The sequence below is a fragment of the Schistocerca cancellata genome, chromosome 1 (assembly GCF_023864275.1).
Source record: "Schistocerca cancellata isolate TAMUIC-IGC-003103 chromosome 1, iqSchCanc2.1, whole genome shotgun sequence".
In the NCBI taxonomy this organism is placed as follows: Eukaryota; Metazoa; Arthropoda; class Insecta; order Orthoptera; family Acrididae; genus Schistocerca; species Schistocerca cancellata.
In genome coordinates, this window is record NC_064626.1 from 1188038620 (window position 1) to 1188062298 (window position 23679).

At 43.6% G+C, this 23679-nt stretch overlaps 1 protein-coding gene across 1 annotated transcript in view; it reads left to right on the plus strand.

The window, feature by feature from the left end:
* The window catches only part of LOC126141399 (glutamate receptor ionotropic, kainate 2), a 1424310-nt gene that overhangs the window by 839411 nt on the left and 561220 nt on the right, over window positions 1-23679 (plus strand). The window contains exon 5 of the mRNA XM_049915245.1: window positions 12156-12331. Coding sequence (XP_049771202.1) covers window positions 12156-12331 — 176 coding nt within the window. The remainder of the gene's footprint in view (window positions 1-12155; window positions 12332-23679) is intronic.

The window sequence follows — 23679 nt, forward strand, 5'->3', positions numbered from 1 at the left end:
TTCTCAACGGAATGAAGTCTTCAGACGTCAATTCGGGCCTGCCCCGAGGAGAGTTACCTTCCACAGAAAATATAAATGACCGAGTGGATAATGTCGGATGTTCCATGATGCTACTAAATACAAAGAAGTCGCACTGCTGGGGGTTGTAGCGAAATGCATGAAAACCTGCAGAAGATCTGTGATTGTTGCAGGGAGAGGAAATTGACCTTCAACATAAATAAATGTTGTGCATTATGTGTGTATAACCAGAAAGACCCGTTACTGTATGATTACAAAACTACAGAACAATCACTGCAAGTAGTTTTCCATCTATAGGAGTACGCGTAAGGGACGATTTTATATGGAACGACCACATAAAATTAATCGCGACTAAGGCAGATGCCAGACTGAGATTCATTAGAAGAATTCTCATGAAATATAACCCATCATCAAAGGATTGTGAGTTAACGAGCATTGCGCTCTCATTTAAGTATATAGCCGATAGAGTCAGCCTTCAGGAATTGTGAAACGAACCCTGTCGTCCAGGACCGGATGTCCCAAAGGGAGCACATTCACCACGAGATGGGGAGACGCACAGGCGTCTGTTATCTATTGACGCCTAAGCGCTGTAGTGTGCGAGTGAGACAGACGAGAACCTACGTCATAGGGAAACTCAGTAGAAGGCTTTGGTGGCCAGGGATACGTAGCAGTGTTAAATATGGCGGACCTAAGATCGGCCATAAAGCGAAACATTTATGAAAACTATTCAATTCTGTAGTACTGCAGTAATTTTAAGCTGTCTTCCATCTGTATCATTTAGTGATAGCAGAATAGAAATAAACCCCAACAAGTATGTTCGAACATCTCCGGTTTATCAGTTTCATTACTTTTCTGGACGCTCACATCCTGCCTTGGCCACGCCTTTGGGTATGCCCTTAACACCCGCTCCTTCAGCGCAGCGTAGACTCTAGGAAGAGAGAAAAAAGAAACAACAACACACCACATAGATGAAAACTGGCCAAAAATTGATATATTTATAGATACCGATTGAAAAATGCAGGCAAGAGCCGCAACCAAGACAAAGCAGTAACAGGGAAGTAACCGATTTTGTGGCATTTTACGAGTTCCTAACCAGGCGTGAATTATATAGTTTCATCCGTGTGCTTTGGTAGCTTAGTTTTTGAATTTTTGCGTGTTAATTTAATATTTACGAGATAAAGTTTTAGCGTTTCCATTTGTGTCAGAAACTAAACCGATTTTGTGACGTTTTAGAAGTTCCTAACCAGGAACGACTTATTCAGTCTCACTTGTGTGTTTGTTACTTTAGCCTTTGAATCTCTACGTGTTAATCCGATTTATTAGACAAAGTTCTGCGTTTTCAAAGGTATCTACGGTAAAGTTTCACAGCGCATGCGGAGGAGGAGATTGGTGTTTAACGTCCCGTCGACAACGAGGTCATTAGAGACGGAGCAAAAGCTCGGATTAGGGAAGGGTGAGGAAGGAAATCGGCCGTGCCCTTTCAAAGGAACCATCCCGGCATTTGCCTGAAACTATTTAGGGAAATCATGGAAAATTTAAATCAGGATGGCTGGAGACGGGTTTGAACTGTCGTCCTCCAGAAAGCGAGTCCAGTGTGCTAAGCACTGCACCACCCCGCTCGGTCACAGCGCATTTCGATAGTCGTTTGCTGGTCTGTGTAAAGTAGTTTCTCACGGTCTTTAGTACGGACAGGGTCTGTATTGCTGTGCGTGTATGCAACTCGAGTTGGTGACACATCGCTCTCAGCTCCAAGCTGTGTTGTCGTTCTGTTACCGAGCTTGAGGCTGCAGTGAATGCGCACCACTGTTGTGGGCCTACCGTGGGGCTCCAATGGACGTCCAGCACGAAGCACGAGTACGCCGATCGGTCCTTACCGGTGGTAGCAGCTACTGCTCGCATTGAGGTTGAGCCCTCTCCCCGTGGTCGAGTGGGAGGTCGCCTCGTGGCGTGGAAGACTGCGAAAGTCTTCCAAGGGGGCCGAACGTAAGACTTCCCCAGTTAGTCTGACAAACAGGTTCCAGGGGCTGTCTCTGGCTGACACTGTCCCTCAGCCAGAGACAGTCGCTTGTCTTCTTTCAGCTCCAATGTTAGCCTTGTTATAAGACTTCCTAGGGACATGGCTTCTGAGGAGCGGAAGAAAGACAGTGTGCACTCTCTGTGCATGCTGTGTGGACACATTCCATACGTGGAAAGGGTCCTTCCGGGCCCCATGAAGAGCACAGGGTGCACGCAACTACATATGGGCCTCATGGTGGTACCAATGATGATTGTCGCTTCAGATCAGAAGAGATTCTCTCTAGTACTGAGCGGTTATCAGAAGTGGTAAAAGCTGCCAGTTTTGCTTGCGAGATGAAACAAGAGCTCACCATTTGCAGCATAGTCGACAGGAGTGATTGCAGACCTCTAGTACAGAGCCGAGTGGAGGGTCAGAATCAGACGCTCAGACTGTTCTGCGACCTTGTAGACTGCAGATACCACGACTTGCGCCATAGGGTGGTGGGGTTTCAGGTTCCGCTAAATAGGTCGGGAGTCGATCACACGCAGGAGGCGGCAACACGGGTATAGGGGCTGTGTGGCGTGGAGTGGGCCGTTTTTGAGTTTGCACTCGGGAAAATACAAAAAAAGGGCTTTACTCTCAAAGGGAGCGGGTTGAACACAGAAGAAAGTAGATCTAGGAACCATGGGTATAAGAGCTGTAAATTGGCTTAGCTATGTTGGGGAAGTACCAAAGCCTCAAGCCCTAATAGAAAGTACAGTGGCTAAAATCATTATGGCCAGTGAAAGCTAGCTAAAGCTTTTGCGAAGGACATAACAGTGTTCAGCAAGAGTGGGCTAAATACAGTTGGCAATGGCGTGTTTGTTGCCCTTATAAGTGGGTCATATTGTAGTGAAATTGATGTTAATAGTTCCTGTGATTTAGTATGGGTAGAGCTCTTTCTTGGCAACCAGAATAAAATAATAATTGGATCCTTATAGCGACCCCATAACTCAGGTGATAAAATTTCTGACAGGTCCAAAGAAAACTTGAGTCTAATTTCAAACATGTACCTACCTCATACAATTACATTTGGTGGTGACTTCAATTTACCCTTTATATGTTGGCGAAAATGTTTAAATGCCGCGCTGAGTGGACGTGCAGTTTGAGGCGCCATGTCACGGACTGCGCGGCCCCTCCCGCTGGAAGCTCGAGTCCTCCCTCGGGCATGGGTGTCTGTGTTGCTCTTAGCATAGGTTAGTTTAAGTAGTGTGGAAGTCTAGGGACCGATGACCTCAGCAGTTTCGTCCCATAGGAATTCACACACATTTGAATATGTTTAAATGTGAACGTTTGCGTAAAACATCATCCTAAACTGTTCTAAAGCCACTGTCTGAAAATTATTTCGAACAGTTACTTTATGAACCCACTCGGATAACAAACGGGTGTGAAAGCACAGTTGACCTTTTAGCAACAAATAATCCTAGGCTAATAAGTAGTATCGAAACGGAAACAGGGATTAATGAACGCAGGGTTGTCATAGCGAGATTGAATACCGTAACTCCCAAATCCACCAAAAATAAACCTATTCAAAAATGCAGATAAAAGTTAGCTTGACGTCTTCCTGAGACACCGTCTCCACTCCTTCCAAATTAACAGTGTCTGTGTAGACTAGATGTATCTTGAATTCAAAAAAGTACTATCGGTAATAATTGAGAGATTTATATCAAATAAATTAACAAACGACGTAGTTAACCCCCGTGGTACACAAAACGGGTCAGAACACTATTGCAGAAACAACCAAAGTAGCATACCAAATTTAAACGAACGCAAAATCCCCTAAGACTGGCGATCTTTTAGAGAAGCTCGAAATTTAGCGCGGACTTCAATGCGAGATGCTTATAATGGTTTCCACAACGAAACCTGATCTCGAAAACTGGCAAAAAAATCCAAGTAAATTCTGGTCGTATGTAAAGTATGCTAGTGACAGGACACAATCAAAGCTCTCCCTGCGCGATAACAGTGTTGCTAAAGCAGAGTTGCAAATTACAGTTTTCCGAAATTCCTTGACCAAAGAGGGCGAAGCAAATTTTCGAGAATTCGAATCAATAACAACTGCCAATATGAGTAACTTAGAAGTAGATATTCTCGGGGTAGTATAAAAACTTAAATCAATAAAAGCAAGTCTTCCGGTCCCGACTGTATACTAATCAGGTTCTTTTCGGAGTAAGCTGATGCAATAGCCCATACTTAACAATCATATGCAACTGCTCGCTCGACGAAAGATCCGTATCCAAAGACTAGAAAGTTGCACAACGGACATCAATATTCAAGAAAGGTAGTAGGAGAAATCCACTAAATTACAGGCCCATATCATTAACGTCTATATGCAACAGGATTCTGGAACGTATATTGTGTCTGAAAATTATGAATTACATCGAAGGGAACGGTATATTGACACACGGTCAACATGGATTTAGAAAACATCGCTCTTGTGAAACGCAACTAGTTCCTCACTCACAAGAAATGTTGAATGCTATTGACAAGGGATTTCAAATTGATTCCGTATTTCTAAATTTTCAGAAGGTGTTCGACGGCGTATCTCACACGCGGCTTATAATAAAACTCTGTGCTTATGGAATATCGTCTCAGTTATGTGACTGTATTCATAATTTCCGGCCGAGCGGTTCTAGGCGCTACAATCTGGAACCGCGCGACCGCTACGGTCGCAGGTTCGAATCCTGCCTCGGGCGTGGATGTGCGTGATGTCCTTACGTTAGTTAGGTTTAAGTAGTTCTCAGTTCAAGGGGACTGATGACCTGAGAAGTTAAGTCCCATAGTGCTCAGAGCCATTTGAACCATTTTTGAACCATAATTTTCTGTCAGAGAGATCACAGTTGCTTGTAAATGATGAGAAGTCATCGAATAAAACAGAAGTGATTTCTGGTCATCCCAAAGGTAGTGTTATAGGCTCTCTGCTTTTCCTTAGCTATACAAACGATCTGGGAGGCAATCTGAAGAGAAATCGTAGGCTGTTTGTCGACGTTGCCGTTTACGGCCTAGTAAATTCATCAGAAGACCAAAACAAATTGGAAAATGATTTTGAAAATATGTCTTTATGGCGCGAAAATTGTTAATTGACCCTAAATAATGGAAAGTGTGAGGTCATCGACATGAGTACTAAAATGAATCCGTTAAATTTCGATTACACGAAAAATCAGTCAAATCTCAAGACCGTAAATACAACTAAGTACCTAGGAATTACAATTACAAACAACTTAAGTTGGAGAGAACACATATTAAGTGTTGTTATGAAGACGAACCAAAGACTGCGTTTTATTGGCAGGAAACTTAGATGATGAAACAGATCTTCTAAAGAGACTGCCTGCATAACGCTTGTCCGTCCTCTTTTGGAGTTTTGATGCGTGGTATGGGACCCTTACAAGATATTGCTAACGGAGTACATCGAGAAAGTTCAAAGAAGGGCAGCATGTTTTATATTATCGATAAATAGGGGAGAGAATGTCGCGGACATGAAACATGATTTGGGGGGTGTTAATAATTAAAACAATGCTGTTTTTCGTTGAGGTGGGATCTTCTCACAAAATTTCAATCACCAATTTTCTCCTCTGCATGCGAAAATATTTTGTTGACGCCGACCCACATAGGTAGAATAATCATCATAACGAAATAAGGGCAATCGGAGCTTGCACGGAAAGATACATGCGTTCGTTTTTTCCGCGCGCTTTTCGATAGTGGAATAATAGAGAATTGTTGTGAATGTGGTTCGATGAACCCTCTACCCAGCACTTAAGTGTATAATTTGCAGAGTATCCACATAGATGTAGATGCAGATAAACTTTGATGGCCGATCGATGAATGTATGACTGCAGCGGAATTTCAGCGCGCAGCTGACAAGAATGGTAAACGGTCTTCCAAATTTGATTCCTCGTACTGTACATATCAGACAGGCACGTGATCGATATATGCAGATGTGAGCATTTGAAAAAGAACGTGTACCTGGGTTCAAAGACGCAGTTTGAAATAATAAATGTGTGACAAAGTCTCGTAGGAGGCTAGGGATCATTCTAGTAAACATGCGTAGATCTGAAATTAAAGGGAGGTTTACTATCTTTGGCCCGAAAAAAGCATGTTTTTGATAATTTTTTTCTCGGGATGTATTATAGATATCAATGTCAAATTTGGTCAAAATTTTTATTTATATTTCCTCTACAAACTGGAATTTTTTAGACTGGAAATGTCGAAGAGCAAAGGCGGAAGTACCGTCGGAACGAAACACAATTTCGACGTAGACTTCCACGCGCGGTATGTCAAAGGTCAGCCGGCTCGTCTGAAATCAAAATTGAGTTGATATTAGCGAATTATATAAGATTCTTTAGGAGTTGTACCTCGCTTAAGTTATTTGGACCATAGGAAACAAAATGGCGGCCATTTGAAAGAAAACGTGTTTTTCATCGATTCTTAAACTTCATCGACCAAGTAAAAATATCTATATCTGATAGATCGGAATAAAAGTGGTACAACTTCTAGAAAATTTAGTTAGCTTCGTCGGAAACAAAGGGATCATGCCAATCGGTTTAGTAGATCTGAAGTTACCATACCGCATGATAAAAAAGACGTCATTTCGAGAAAAACGCTCTTGAAGTTTTGACTACATATAAATGCAACATTATGCAACGTACGTTCAATCTGCTATTCCGGGTCCATAAAGTAGTCCTTCCTCTTCCTCAAAGAGGGCGTTTTGCTCGATCTGGGCCATTCTGCTTTGCTCCAGAGCTCCTCGTACGGCCGGTGAATAGCGGTTTTCAGCCGCTTGAATCCGGTGGTCGTCCGAATGCTTGACGAACTGCGTCGAATAGAGACCCATTGTGACGTCCATCGTTGTCATGGTCTTCAGAATTGCTGAATACCATTCACTGAAGCTGTTCACTGCGAGGAATGTCGCAATGTCGCAATCTTCACAGTCTCCGCACCAGAATGCAAATGTTTGGGGTCTAACTTCCAAACACACGCGTTCAAACTTTTTTGAATTTTGAGTGTTTCCTCCCAAGCACCGGTACAATAACTCGTCTTCCGAAAGAGAAAAACTGGTGCGTGAAAAAGGCCGATTTCAGGCAGGTGCATTTTTTTGTTCAACCGCGAATAACAAACATTTCCGTTCCGTATTTGGAAAAACCATTTCAAGGGTGGATTCTAAACACTTTCATGGATCCAAAAATGCAGTTTTAAAAAAATCGTTTGTTTGAACCAAAAGATAGTAAACCTTCCCTTAAGCTGACAAGGTCGCATAAAACGTCAGACAGCAGGTGTAGAATGACCTTATTGGCCCTAAAGTATTCGTGACGCGTTCCAGAATTATTTCCATCTTCAGAAATCCAAGTGCAAAAGTAACAAAAGAGCGTTACCAGTTGCGTTCGTAACATGAACTGTTTGAGGATGTTGACAGGAATAGGTGAACCATGGCCTAACATAGCGTCAAGAAGGAAGAGAGGACAGAACAATAAGACAGATAAGTCGGCAGAGGGACACTCATAGCCCCGGATTCATCATTATCAACGATCCGACGTGCTTCACTGATCACAAGGAGATTTAATAAGCGGCTCGCAGAAAGACGGTGAAATCACGGTGACCCTTGCGAAAATTACCATTGACTTCCGTGCGCGAAGGTGCCTGTTTGCAGTAGTGTCGGGCATATTCGGCCTGGTATCTCAATGGCTAGAGTAGAATCGCCCTTAGTGATGAGTGCCCCTTCTAAGTGAGCCCCGATGACCAGTCAAGGTGTGTCTGGAGACGTTCCAGATGGTGGTCGGATACCAACCCGACTGTTGCCCGGCGGAGGTTCGAGTCCTCCCTCGGCCATGGGTGTGTGTGTTTGTCCTTAGGGTAATTTAGGTTAAGTAGTGTGTAAGCTTAGGGACTGATGACATTAGCAGTTAAGTCCCATAGGATTTCACACACATTTGAGCATTTGAACTGTCGCCCACCATGCGGCTCGACAGTCAGGGCTAATTCCCTGGGGAGCCATTTCATTACATAGCAAGACGCCATTTGTTGTCATGAGCGGCATCCTTACAGCACAGTGATATGTCGTCGATATTCTACCACCCATTTCGTTGCCCGACCCATTTCTTTGTCCATTATAGCAAGTCATCCCGAGCTTACATCTCAGGAGGGTTGCAGAATGTCTCCCCAGTTGATAATATTTATAGCATTATAGTCATAACTTAACAGCCAGCTCGGGATTTTGACGATCTAACGCGCCAATTTGACAGAATTTTACACGATATCCCTCAGGAGGACATCCAACAAGTCTGTCAATCAATGTCAAGCTGAAGAACTGGTTGTACAGGGTGTCCCACTCAAACCTCCCTGCTTGTCCGTCCAGGAGAGAGAAACCACAGTAGATACCACAGTGAAAAATGCACCACATTGTAGAGCATCTCAAAGAATTTGCATTCCCGCGTCAGAAGTGCCAAGTATCGTCGCCAGGGTGCAGCATGGTTCCATGAAGTGAAAATGGCGACTCCACAGCAGCGCGCGCAAGCAGTAGTGTGGTTTGCAGGAACAAAATCGCCGATTACTGTGCAAAGACATTACCGTAGTGTGTATTAATGTGATCCACCTGATGTGAAAACAATTAAGGAATGCTATAGGAAGTTTCTGGTAACAGGAAGCGCTCTAAAACTGGCGGCGCACGTTACGGAGTGTCAGAGGAGACAGTGGAGGCATCAGACAAACGTTTCTCAGAAGCCCACGTAAGTCAGTTCGTCAATTCGTCAAGCATCTAGTCAACTTGATGTACCTCGATCAACGTTGCACCGTTTAGTTCACCAGCGTCTACGTATGTGTGGTTACAAAGTGCAAATTCTGCAACATCTGATGCCGACAGCAATTTGCTGCAGCTACGCTGCAGCGTATTGATATGGATGCCAGCTTCCTGGAAAGATGTTTATTCTCAGATGAGGCAATCTTTCATCTATCAGGAAGGGTTAATTGACATAATGTTCGGATTTGGGGGTCACAAAATCCGCACGTTGTCATTGAACATGTTCGTGGTAGCCCTAAACTGAACGTCTGGTGCGGGCTAATGCACGACAGGATTGTTGGACCGTTCTTCTTTGCAGAACAAACAGTGTATCTGGACATGATGGAGCTGCTTGTGTACCCTCAGATACAATACTTGCAACCCAACATCATTTTTCAACAAAATAGAGCTCCGCCGCCTTGGTCAACGGCTGTTCGCAAGTTCCTGGATAGGAAATTTCCCACTCGTTGGATCGGACGCGGAGGACCCATTGCCTGGCCCGCACGTTCACCCGACATTACGCCGCTTGATTTCTTCATGTGGGGATTCGTGAAGGACCGCGTGCATGCGAGCAAAGTGGACGATATTCCTACGTTACGACATCGTATCACTATTGCGATTGCAGTAATAACAGAGGAAAACGTTACAATGAACTTGGCAAGAAATTGTAGACTAGATATTCTTCATGCTAAAAGTGGTTCGGATGTAGAGGTGCACTGATAATAAATAAATAAATTCTTTGAGATGCTCTACAATGTGGTGCACTTTTCATTGTCGTATCTAATTTTTTTTTTCTGGGTCCTTAAAATCAGGGAGGTTTGAGTGGGACACCCTGTACAGGGTTATTACAAATGATTGAAGCGATTTCACAGCTCTACAATAACTTTATTATTTGAGATATTTTCACAATGCTTTGCACACACATACAAAAACTCAAAAAGTTTTTTTAGGCATTCACAAATGTTCGATATGTGCCCCTTTAGTGATTCGGCAGACATCAAGCCGATAATCAAGTTCCTCCCACACTCGGCGCAGCATGTCCCCATCAATGAGTTCGAAAGCATTGTTGATGTGACCTCGCAGTTCTGGCACGTTTCTTGGTAGAGGAGGTTTAAACACTGGATCTTTCACATCACTACGCGTGAAACTTGCCCGCACGCGTTCAACCGTTTCTTCGCTCACTGCAGGCCGACCCGTTGATTTCCCCTTACAGAGGCATCCAGAAGCTTTAAACTGCGCATACCATCGCCGAATGGAGTTAGTAGTTGGTGGATCTTTGTTGAACTTCGTCCTGAAGTGTCGTTGCACTGTTATGACTGACTGATGTGAGTGCATTTCTAGCAAGCACGACATACGCTTTCTCGGCTCCTGTCGCCATTTTGTCTCACTGCGCTCTCGAGCGCTCTGGCGGCAGAAACATGAAGTGCGGCTTCAGCCGAACAAAACTTTGAGTTTTTCTACGTATCTGTAGTGTGTCGTGACCATATTTCAATGAATGGAGCTACAGTGAATTTATGAAATCGCTACAATCATTTGTAATAGCCCTGTATAATAGCCAGAAGTGGACTAACGCGTTACTGACTTCCTCAACTTTCAAAGCTCTTCTGAAATTGTAACCTTTTTTTGCTATTTGTGTATTTATAGTCGACTACAAGCGGGTATGCTTCCCCATACTGTGTGTCGCGTTTTATTTGTGTCTGCTTGATGGTGATGGTTGTCCCAGTCTGGTTGACATGGGACAGCGTCCGTCGATCACTACGACTCTGATCTGTAACTGTTAAAACAAACTCCTCGCTTTGTCCCATAGACTGATATGAGCGTATCGATGGAGCAGCACGCCGGAATGTGTAAGAAGGCCTTTTTTAAAATTGAAGCACTGGTGTTCGAAGTCTGTCGGTCTTCTTTACTTCGAACCCACAGCGACTGCACTCGGTACCGCAACAACTCCCTTGATCTGAAACAATTAACCAAATATGCTTCTCGTGTTCGCAACAGGCTGATAAGCTTACGCGAGCTTATGCCCGGTTTGCGAATGAGTGTTCAAGCGCAGCTAATAGGATATCTTGAATTATAAAGTCAATCACTCGAGCCGGTGCCACATCATAGTTTTGCGAGGATGTTCATTTAGCAATTAATACAGCGTCGTAAAATCGTCGCTACGGTGTTAATTCAACAACTAAATCGACGTAATTCCAGATATAAAGTACCCTTCGGACAACGTACAGAAAGCGTCGTATTTCGGTGTAAACTTGCTGTTCACTGTTAATAAAATCACTAAATCACCTTTAACTTCTGCGTTCTCTCAAGAAATAGTTAATTTCGCAAATACACAGTAAATTTCCATTAAATGATGTGTCCAACACGAAGCACTAAGGTTATATTGAACATCGTAATGATTTAAACCTGCCCTGAAAACACACCGATCCGTCATTCAGGGTCTTGAATCTATTTGCATCAGCGATTCTGACACTGACTACAGCTTCCGACAACACTCCGTAACCGTAAGTTCTTCGTGATCGCGTGTAACTGTTTCCTATTCAAGGCTAGTAATAGCGATTATGTCGGCCGTTGGTATACTGCTGTGTCCTTTGATGTTCGTGACAATCACCGGTCATGAAGGATAAGTCCCAGCATTAATCAGGTATCGCACGATTTACTTTTCTTTCACATATAATAACTGCTCCGTTGTCTGGCTAAACCGTAAATCATATTTTACTTCAGTTCGAAATCCTGACTAGTACGTCAAGTCGATACTAGATACTGGATACAGATCGGTTTGAAACAATCTCGTAGCCTTCAATAGGCCTACTACTATTGCGACGTCTACAAGAGAGACTGAATTAACATCTCCATTGCAGTGTTACATTGTAGTCGCAGCGAACTTACAGCTCGATGCGGCTGCAACTCTCTTCTTGGATAAATGTTATGTAAAAAAATATTCAAGTGGCTGTGAACACTGTGGGACTTAACATCTGAGGTCATCAGTGCCCTAGAACTTAGAAGTACTTATATCTAACTAACCTAAGGCCATCACACACATCCATGCCCGAGGCAGGATTCGAACCTGCGACCGTAGCGGTCGCGCGGTTCCAGACTGCAGCGCCTGGAACCGCTCGGCCAACCCGGCTGGCTTTCATTAAGGAGTTCCATATTTGGGGTGATACACATGGCTTCCATTACTTCTGAAAACTTCACATCACGAAACATCAGTCACTTAGAATAACCGTGTATTAAACTGGAATGAGATGCGTTTCACAGGTGACAGTTGCAGGTAGGAGCAGCTTCGCGTTTACCCACTCTGTCCGTCGGTACCAGCTCCGCCCGTGTCTGTTGCAGGGCTGTTCAAGCTGCAGGACCTGGTCAAGTCGCCGCCGGTGGTCCGCACCGAGATGTATATCCGGCAGGCGACGCCCACCACCTACCGGCAGGTGCTGCGCGAGATCCGCCAGAAGGAGATCTACAAGCTCATCGTCGACACCAACCCCAAACACATGTACAAGTTCTTCAGAGCGGTGAGTACCGGCCGGCTTCAGAGCATATTTCCCATTTAAGTGTCCTACATTTAACGTAGTATATCGTTCGCAGCTCGTAGACTCGCAGTAGCGTTCTCGCTTCCCGAGCACGGGGTCCCGAGTACGATTCCCAGCGGGGTCAGGGATTTTTCCTGCCTCGAGATGACTGGGTGTTGTTGTGTCGTCTTCATCATCATCATTCATCCCTATTACGGTCGGAGAAAGGCAATGGCAAACCACCTCCGCGGGTCACCCGCGTCGCTCCCCTACGCTCTGTAAAGGAGTATGGGACTCATCATCATCATCTTTTAATCCAGCTGGTCAGAAGAACTGTAAAGTATTCACCATGAGTTAGTCAGTAGTTCGAAAGATGACCTAATGCAAACACCGACGATATTTCGGAGGTTTTTCGGCAATATTTTACGAGTGCTGGTAAAATCTAAGTCGCTAGGTCGCGTCTTATTCCTCTTCAAACTTCTTCATCAGAAGGCGTTTCGATCTATCTGCTGAAATCTGAAAAAACGCACAGGAAGTCCTCTACACAGCAAGAGTAAAAGTACGGACCCGCAGAATTACTGAACTATATCCTTAAAAACGGTTTTCTACAGAATTGTTGAACATATTCTCAGTTCGAATATAATAAATTTTAGAGACGTAAAAGATTCTGTTCACAAATCAACACCGTTTTAGAAACCATCGTTCGTGTGATGTTCAGCTCGCCTTTTCCTCACATGATATCCTTTGTACTATGATTAACAACTACAGGCAGATTAAGTATTTCTAGATCTACGAAAAGCATTTGTGTCGTTGTCCCACTGCAGACAGTTAACGAAGGTACGAGCTGAGAAAACAGGTTCTCAGATACGTGAGGGGCTCGAAGACTTTTTAAGTAATCGAATCTAGCACGTTGTCCTCGACGGCGAGTGTTCATCAAAGACAAGATTATAATGTTAACTGAATCTTTCGTCGGTTCTTGGTAAAACAACATTATAATAAGTGAATAGCACTAATTTGATTTAAAGCAAACTAGGCGAGAGTATCGTCAGCATATGCCGAGGGAAATGTGACAGTACCGCTCTTACGCCTCTTATTCCCTGTATGCTAAATGATCTGATAACAGGGTGAGCAGCAATCTGCAACTGTTTGCTGATGACGCTGTGGTGCACGGGACGATGTCATTTCAGTGACTGTAAAAGGATACAAGATGACTCAGACAAAATTCCTAGTTTGCATGATGAATGGCAGCTGCCTCTAAATGCAGAAAAAATGTAAGTTAATGCAGATACATAGCAAATGTTCAAATAAATCATTAGTGTTGCTTGACAGATTCACATCGATTAAACATCTAGGAGTAGCTTTGCAAAGCGATATGAAATGGAATAGTCGACTATGATTTATTTGGAGAATTGTAGCAAAGTGTCAAGGAGACCGCATGTAAGTACGGCCCATTCGTTAGTAGACCTAGTGCTTGGGTGTTTGAGATCTACACCAAGTCGGATTAAGCGATATCGAAGCAGTTCAGAGGCGGGCTGCTAGATTTGTTATCGGTAGGTTTGAACAACATACACAGGTGAATCAGAAACTCATAGAGAATCCATGGAGGAAAGGTGACTTTCTTTCCGAGGAACACTATTGAGGAAATTTAGAGAACCATCATTAGAAACTGAGTGCGGACCGATTCTGCTGCCACCGAGGTACATTTTCAGTAAGGACCATGAATTTCGGCTCGCCCGCTCTGTTTGTGCGCGGACCAGGAAAGGAAATAACTAGTAGTGTAAAGAGTACACTCCGCCACAGACGGTACAGAGGTCTGCAGACGACGTATGCAAGTGCTGATGTAGATCTTCTTCAGGGTTTCAGTGCTGTCCCTGCATGGCTCAAAATTGTCAAAAGACAATGCCACGTTCACTAATGGCTATTTTCCTACGCTTTTTCGGAGAAGTGGAGCTATTAGGTAAAAATCGTTTAGCTACTACTGGTGGACCATCATCATTGGGTAAATACTCAAACCAGATACTGTAGACGAAATCCTAAATACTATTGTCACTATATCGCTTCGGTTGTTTCTTGTTTGTTGTTGTGGTCTTCAGTCCTGAAACTGGTTTGATGCAGCTCTCCATGCTAATCTATCCTGTGCAAGCTCCTTCATCTCCCAGTACCTACTGCAACCTACATCCTTCTGAATCTGTTTAGTGTATTCATCTCTTGGTCTCCCTCTACGATTTTTACCCTCCACGCTACCCTCCATTGCTAAATTTGTGATCCCTTGATGCCTCAGGACATGTCCTAGCAACCGATCCCTTCTGCTAGTCAAGTTGTGCCACAAACTTCTCTTCTCCCCAATCCTATTCAACACCTCCTCATTAGTTACGTGATCTACCCACCTAATCTTGGTAGATGGTATTCCTCAGTCGCCGTGGCTGGGTAGTTTACTTCCGTGACACCAGGTGGCCAGAAGCCCGTTATTTATTTATTTATTTATACGTCAAGTTCAGTAGGACCAAATTGAGGAGCAAATCTCCAAGGTCATAAAACGTGTCAGTACATGAAATTACAACATAAAAGTAATAATAGATAAAAATAAATGTTTACGAACCAGAAAAAGTCAGTCCATAAGTTTAAGTAAACACAATCAACAATACAATAATAATCAGCTTAATTTTTCAAGAAACTCCTCGACAGACTAGAAAGAGTGACCCATGAGGAAACCCTTCAGTTTCGATTTGAAAGCGCGTGGATCACTGCCAAGATGTTTGAATTCGAGTGGTAGCTTATTGAAAATGGATGCAGCAGTATACTGCACACCTTTTTGCACAAGAGTTAAGGAAGTCCAACCCAAATTCAGGTTTGATTTCTGCCGAGTATTATCCGAGTGAAAGCTGCTTATTCTTGCGAATGAGCTAATATTGTTAACAAGAAATGACAGTAAGGAATATATATATATTGAGAGGCAAATGTCAAAATACCCAGACTCGTGAACAGGGTTCGAAGAGAGGTTCATGAACTTACACCACTTATTGCCCGAACCGCCAGTTTCTGAGCCAAAAATATCCTTTTAGAATGGGAAGAGACACCTCAAAACATAATACCTTACGACATAAGCGAATGAAAATAGGCAGAGTACGAGATTTTTGAATACGAGTGGTAGTTTATTAAAAATTGATGCAGCAGTATGCTGCAGATTTTTGCACAAGAGTTAAGGAAGTCCGATCCAAATGCGGGTTTGATTTCTAATTTTCGTGTCGAACGATCACTCACTTCTGATACCGTTCGAAAAGTAAAAATGGCAGTATTAGTCTTTGAACAAGATCCTGAACGTGGGATTTACACGAAAGCTTACTGCCTATCTGAACACCTAGAAATTTGAACTGTCCATTTTCACTAATCATATGCCCATTCTGTGAAATTAAAACGTCAGGTTTTGTTCAATTGTGTGTTAGAAACTGTAAAAACTTACTCTGATTTAGCGTTAGTTTATTTTCTACAAGAAATGAACTTAGGTCATGTACCGCACTATTTGAAACCGATCCAATGTTGCACACAACATCCTTTACTACCAAGCTAGTGTCATCAGTAAACAGAAATATTTTAGAGTTAACCGTAATACTAGAGGGCATATCATTTATATAAATAAGAAGCAGGAGTGGCCCCAACACTGATCCCTGGGGCACCACTCACTTGACATTACCCCACTCAGACCCCACATCACAGCCGTTATTAACATTGTGAATAATGACCTTTTGCTGCCTGTTGCTAAAGTAAGAGGTGAACCAATTGTGAGCTACTCCCCGTATTCCGTAATGATCCAACATCTGGCGCAATATTTTGTGATCAACACAATCAAATGCCTTAGTGAATTAAAAAAAGCCAAGTGTTCGAAACCTTTTGCTTAACCCATCCAGTACCTCACAGAGAAAAGAGAATATAGCACTTTCAGTTGTTAAACGACTTCTAAGCCGAATTGTACATTTGATAGCAAATCGTGTGATATGAAATGATCAATTATCCTTACATACACAGCCCTTTCAATAACTTTTGCAAATCTTGATGGCGTAGAAATAGGTGTAAAATTATCTAGATTATACCCTTCTCCTTTCTTATAAAGCAGCTTTACTACTGAGTACTTTAATCGCTCAGGAAACTGACCATTCCTAAAGGAAAAATTAAAAATATGGCTAAATACATGGCTAATATGTACAGCACAGTACTTTCATATTCTGCTAGACACTCCATCATAACAATGAGAATGCTTAGTCTTCAGTGATTTAATTATTGACTTAATCTCCCTCTTGTCTGTATCACAGAGGAGTATTTCTGATATCACTCTCGGAAATGCATTTTCCAAGAGAGTTATATAATTCCCTGCAGAAACTAAATCTTTATTTAATTCACCAGCAATTCTCAGAAAATGATAGTTAAATACTGTAAATATTTCTGATTTATCAGTAACAGAAATATTTTTACTACGAACTGACTTAATATCGTTGGCCTAGTGCTGCTGACCAGACTCTTCCATCACAACTGACCATATGATTTTAATTTTATCCTGTGAATTAGCTATTCTATTTGCATAACACATACTCTTTGCCTTCCTAATAACATTTTTAAGTACCTTACAATACTGTTTCTAATGGGCTGCTGTAGCTTGATTGTGACTACTTCTAACATTTTGATATTATTCTCACTTTGTTCTACAAGATATCCTTATTCCACAAGTCAGCCACCCAGGTTGCCTGTTACTGCTAGTATCCCGTTTAGAAAGTTCTTTTGTCATGAGAAACATCCTGCCACTCTTGTTCCTTGGCAACTCTATTGCTGTTGGATTAACTTCCCTACATAGTTTGTAATTAAATATGACATTGGTTTGAGTACAAAAGACTTTTAGTGTTAAAATTAGTGCATCATGGTCTGAAAGGCCATTGACGCTTTTACTAACAGAATGCCCATCTGGTAATGAAGAATAAATAAAAATATTGTATATGGCTGTGCTACTGCTCCCCTGCACCCTAGTAGGAAAACACACACTCTGCATCAGATCATATGAATTTAGGAGATCTACCAACATCCTTTTCCTTGCACCATCATGTACAAAATTAATATTGAAGTCACTACATATAATTAATTTCTGGTACTTCCTAGAAAGGGAATCAAGAACCCCCTCTAACTTGAGCAGAAATGCTCTGAAGTCAGAGTTAGGGGACCTATAAACAACAACAATTAGAAGTTTAGTTTCACTAAATTCAATTCCCCTGCACAAAATTCAAATACCAGTTCAGTGCAGTGTCATGATACATCTATGGGCTCAAATGGAATACTGTGTTTTGTGTACATAGCCACTCCCCCAACCCTGCAAGGAACTTCTTGAGAAACAGCCACCTAATCTGTATCCTGGTAAAGAAAGGCCCTGAATTGTCAAATTATTTAAGTGGTGCTCTGATATGCCACTTACTTTACTTTTTCGTGTCCGGAGATTTGTTTAAAAGCCTTTAAGCCCAATGCTGCTCCCTGCCGCCGTTGGATAAGCAGCTGCAGCAGCAAGTCGTATACTCCTAGCTCACTCATTTGTTACATAGTTTAATTCTTAATTTCTTTGCGTGTTTTTGGTACTTGCATTGTTTATTTCATAAATTTCGGGCGTATTATAGTATTTGAGAGTTGTAGCATCGCGTTTTAGTACCTGAATAGTGTAAATTCGCGTAGTCGTCTGTCATCTGTTTTTGTTTTGAACGGCCAGTGTCGGTTGGTCAGTCAGTGTGCTCCCTGCCGCCGTTGGATAAGCAGCTGCAGCAGCAAGTCGTATACTCATAGCTCACTCATTTGTTACATAGTTTAATTCTTAATTTCTTTGCGTGTTTTTGGTACTTGCATTGTTTATTTCATAAATTTCGGGCGTATTATAGTATTTGAGAGTTGTAGCATCGCGTTTTAGTACTCGAATAGTGTTAAATCGCGTAGTCTCCTTCCGCCGCCGAGCAGTGTGTCAGCAGTGCACAAGTGGCAGCTTTACTGCATTTACTAGGCAATCTTGTATTTTAATAACCGTTTCAATTTTGTGTCGTTTTGTTTGCGCTCTCTGTAGATTAGTTCAGACGTTCTTTGCACAACAGTTTTTAGCATGGATAGGGACTGCAACTGCTGTGTTCGGATGCAGGCTGAGTTGGCATCCCTTCGCTCCCAGCTTCAGGCAGTGTTGGCTACGGTCACACAGCTTGAGTCTGTTGCCAATGGGCATCACTGTGGGGGTCCGGATGGGGGTTTGTCGGGGACGGCCAGCTCGTCCCGCGCATCCCCCGATCGGACTACGACTGTGGTTGCCCGGGATACTGCCCGCATTGAGGCTGATCCCTCACCTGTGGTAGAGTGGGAGGTCGTCTCAAGGTGTGGCAGGGGGCGAAAGACATCCCGGAGGGCTGAACGGAAGGCCTCTCCAGTTTGTCTGACGAACCGGTTTCAGGCTCTGTCTCAGGCTGATACTGATCTTCGGCCTGACATGGCTGCTTGTCCTGTTTCAGAGGTTGCCCCTCAGTCTGCAAGATCCGGGCAGTCGCAGAGGGTGGGCTTACTGGTAGTTGGGAGCTCCAACGTCAGGCGCGTAATGGGGCCCCTTAGGGATATGGCAGCAAGGGAGGGGAAGAAAACCAAAGTGCACTCCGTGTGCATACCGGGGGGAGTCATTCCAGATGTGGAAAGGGTCCTTCCGGATGCCATGAAGGGTACAGGGTGCACCCATCTGCAGGTGGTCGCTCATGTCGGCACCAATGATGTGTGTCGCTATGGATCGGAGGAAATCCTCTCTGGCTTCCGGCGGCTATCTGATTTGGTGAAGACTGCCAGTCTCGCTAGCGGGATGAAAGCAGAGCTCACCATCTGCAGCATCGTCGACAGGACTGACTGCGGACCTTTGGTACAGAGCCGAGTGGAGGGTCTGAATCAGAGGCTGAGACGGTTCTGCGACCGTGTAGGCTGCAGATTCCTCGACTTGCGCCATAGGGTGGTGGGGTTTCGGGTTCCGCTGGATAGGTCAGGAGTCCACTACACGCAACAAGCGGCTACACGGGTAGCAGGGGTTGTGTGGCGTGGGCTGGGCGGTTTTTTAGGTTAGATGGCCTCGGGCAAGTGCAGAAAGGGCAACAGCCTCAACGGGTGGGGCAAAGTCAGGACATGCGGGGACCAAGCAGCAATCGGTATTGTAATTGTAAACTGTCGAAGCTGCGTTGGTAAAGTACCGGAACTTCAAGCGCTGATAGAAAGTACCGAAGCTGAAATCGTTATAGGTACAGAAAGCTGGCTGAAGCCAGAGATAAATTCTGCCGAAATTTTTACAAAGGCACAGACGGTGTTTAGAAAGGATAGATTGCATGCAACCGGTGGTGGAGTGTTCGTCGCTGTTAGTAGTAGTTTATCCTGTAGTGAAGTAGAAGTGGATAGTTCCTGTGAATTATTATGGGTGGAGGTTACACTCAACAACCGAGCTAGGTTAATAATTGGCTCCTTTTACCGACCCCCCGACTCAGCAGCATTAGTGGCAGAACAACTGAGAGAAAATTTGGAATACATTTCACATAAATTTTCTCAGCATGTTATGGTCTTAGGTGGAGATTTCAATTTACCAGCTATAGACTGGGACACTCAGATGTTTAGGACGGGTGGTAGGGACAGAGCATCGAGTGACATTATACTGAGTGCACTATCCGAAAATTACCTCGAGCAATTAAACAGAGAACCGACTCGTGGAGATAACATCTTGGACCTACTGATAACAAACAGACCCGAACTTTTCGACTCTGTAAGTGCAGAACAGGGAATCAGTGATCATAAGGCCGTTGCAGCATCCCTGAATATGGAAGTTAATAGGAATATAAAAAAAGGGAGGAAGGTTTATCTGTTTAGCAAGAGTAATAGAAGACAGATTTCAGACTACCTAACAGATCAAAACGAAAATTTCTGTTCCGACACTGACAATGTTGAGTGTTTATGGAAAAAGTTCAAGGCAATCGTAAAATGCGTTTTAGACAGGTACGTGCCGAGTAAAACTGTGAGGGACGGGAAAAACCCACCGTGGTACAACAACAGAGTTAGGAAACTACTGCGAAAGCAAAGAGAGCTTCACTCCAAGTTTAAACGCAGCCAAAACCTCTCAGACAAACAGAAGCTAAACGATGTCAAAGTTAGCGTAAGGAGGGCTATGCGTGAAGCGTTCAGTGAATTCGAAAGTAAAATACTAGGTACCGACTTGACAGAAAATCCTAGGAAGTTCTGGTCTTACGTTAAATCAGTAAGTGGCTCGAAACATCATGTCCAGACACTCCGGGATGATGATGGCATTGAAACAGAGGATGACAAGCGTAAAGCTGAAATACTAAACACCTTTTTCCAAAGCTGTTTCACAGAGGAAGACCGCACTGCAGTTCCTTCTCTAAATCCTCGCACCAACGAAAAAATGGCAGACATCGAAATAAGTGTCCAAGGAATAGAAAAGCAACTGGAATCACTCAACAGAGGAAAGTCCACTGGACCTGACGGGATACCAATTCGATTCTACACAGAGTACGCGAAAGAACTTGCCCCCCTTCTAACAGCCGTGTACCGCAAGTCTCTAGAGGAACAGAAGGTTCCAAATGATTGGAAAAGAGCACAGGTAATCCCAGTCTTCAAGAAGGGTCGTCGAGCAGATGCGCAAAACTATAGACCTATATCTCTGACGTCGATCTGTTGTAGAATTTTAGAACATGTGTTTTGCTCGAGTATCATGTCGTTTTTGGAAACTCAGAATCTACTATGTAGGAATCAACATGGATTCCGGAAACAGCGATCGTGTGAAACTCAACTCGCTTTATTTGTTCATGAGACCCAGAAAATATTAGATACAGGCTCCCAGGTAGATGCTATTTTTCTTGACTTTCGGAAGGCGTTCGATACAGTTCCGCACTGTCGCCTGATAAACAAAGTAAGAGCCTACGGAATATCAGACCAGCTGTGTGGCTGGATTGAAGAGTTTTTAGCAAACAGAACACAGCATGTTGTTATCAACGGAGAGACGTCTACAGACATTAAAGTATCCTCTGGCGTACCACAGGGGAGTGTTATGGGACCATTGCTTTTCACAATATATATAAATGACCTAGTAGATAGTGTCGAAAGTTCCATGCGGCTTTTCGCGGATGATGCTGTAGTATACAGAGAAGTTGCAGCATTAGAAAATTGTAGCGAAATGCAGGAAGATCTGCAGCGGATAGGCACTTGGTGCAGGGAGTGGCAACTGACCCTTAACATAGACAAATGTAATGTATTGCGAATACATAGAAAGAAGGATCCTTTATTGTATGATTATATGATAGCGGAACAAACACTGGTAGCAGTTACTTCTGTAAAATATCTGGGAGTATGCGTGCGGAACGATTTGAAGTGGAATGATCATATAAAATTAATTGTTGGTAAGGCGGGAACCAGGTTGAGATTCATTGGGAGAGTCCTTAGAAAATGTAGTCCACCAACAAAGGAGGTGGCTTACAAAACACTCGTTCGACCTATACTTGAGTATTGCTCATCAGTGTGGGATCCGTACCAGATCGGGTTGACGGAGGAGATAGAGAAGATCCAAAGAAGAGCGGCGCGTTTCGTCACAGGGTTATTTGGTAACCGTGATAGCGTTACGGAGATGTTTAACAAACTCAAGTGGCAGACTCTGCAAGAGAGGCGCTCTGCATCGCGGTGTAGCTTGCTCGCCAGGTTTCGAGAGGGTACGTTTCTGGATGAGGTATCTAATATATTGCTTCCCCCTACTTATACCTCCCGAGGAGATCACGAATGTAAAATTAGAGAGATTAGAGCGCGCACAGAGGCTTTCAGACAGTCGTTCTTCCCGCGAACCATACGCGACTGGAACAGGAAAGGGAGATAATGACAGTGGCACGTAAAGTGCCCTCCGCCACACACCGTTGGGTGGCTTGCGGAGTATAAATGTAGATGTAGATGTAGATGTCAGGCCAAGTCCAATGTTTCTCTCTTCTCAAGCCGTAGTTCGTCAAGGGTACACCTTGTGGGGCAGATGGAACACTGTAGAAGGTGTTCCATATCCTGAACTTCACCACAGTCGCATTTGTTGTCTCCATCGTTCTTGAAGTCCCATTTGACTAGGTTTGCTTTAACTGGTGCTACGCCTGTTCTGATGCGGTTCAGTGTTCTCCAAATCTTCCAGCTTGATGTACTGCCGCTGGGTATATCTCGTGAGGCAGGGTAGTCCTTCGGAAGCTCGTTCAGTTCACTAGTGAGAAATCTCTTGCGGGATTTAAGTCTGCTACGTCCACATGAAGAACCATGCAGCAGGTGGCGCTCGTCGAAAATCTGTTTAAATTTTTCTGTATGATCGTGCGCAATTCTTCGGGATTCAGGAGATGAGAATCCAGCTGCATTGTATATTTTCCCAAGTGGAGTGGGTTTCATGCATCCTGTTGTTAGCCTGCATGTTTCATTAAGGACTGCAGTGACTTTTTTGGCATGTGTGGATCGAGACCATACAGGGCATGCATATTCTGCCGTGGAGAAGCAAAGTGCTTGAGCAGTTGTTCGTAATACAGTCGGACTAGCTCCCCATTTACTATTCGCCAGTTTTCTTAAAATATTGTTCCTAGCAGCAACTTTTTGGCAGGTTTTTTCACAGTGATATCTGTACGTCAGTGATCTGTCCAGCACGACACCAAGGTATGTTGGTTTGTCCGTATGGTCCAGTTTGTTGCCATTCCAGGTGACGTTCAGCTTCCTGTTTGCCTGTTTTGTGCGGAGGTGGAAAGCGCTAACCTGTGTCTTAGATGGATTTGGTTTGACTGTTTGAGGGAGTTCTCTTTATAGTACTCAGACATTACGTGTAACGAGCTTTCTAATTTCCCTTCTACTTCCTCGAAGCTATTTCCTTGCGCTGTAATGACCAGATCATCGGCGTGCAAGAAATGGGTAGTACGTTCCGGTGTTGGATGATCATTGGTGTATAGGTTAAATAGTAGGGGCTCCAGCACACTGCCCTGGGCGAGACCGTCCTTTTGTCGACGCCATCGGCTTTTTTTTCCGTCCACCAGTACATAGAACTGTCTGTTTTGCAGCAGAGATTCAATCTGCTTTACCAATAATTTCATAGTCAACATCTATAAGCAGTTCACTAATTTTATCACTAATACCTCTTTTATTTTAATGAAATATGCTAATTCCTCCTCTGCCTGGAATCATTACATCCTTTGAAGGTGAGCCCTTAGTTAGAGGGACTCCTTTAAACAGGTATACCTATCAGCTGACTTCAGTCTAAAAAAGGTGAAGCTCTAACACCAACTACTACAGGAGTTTTTCCATGAGTGACA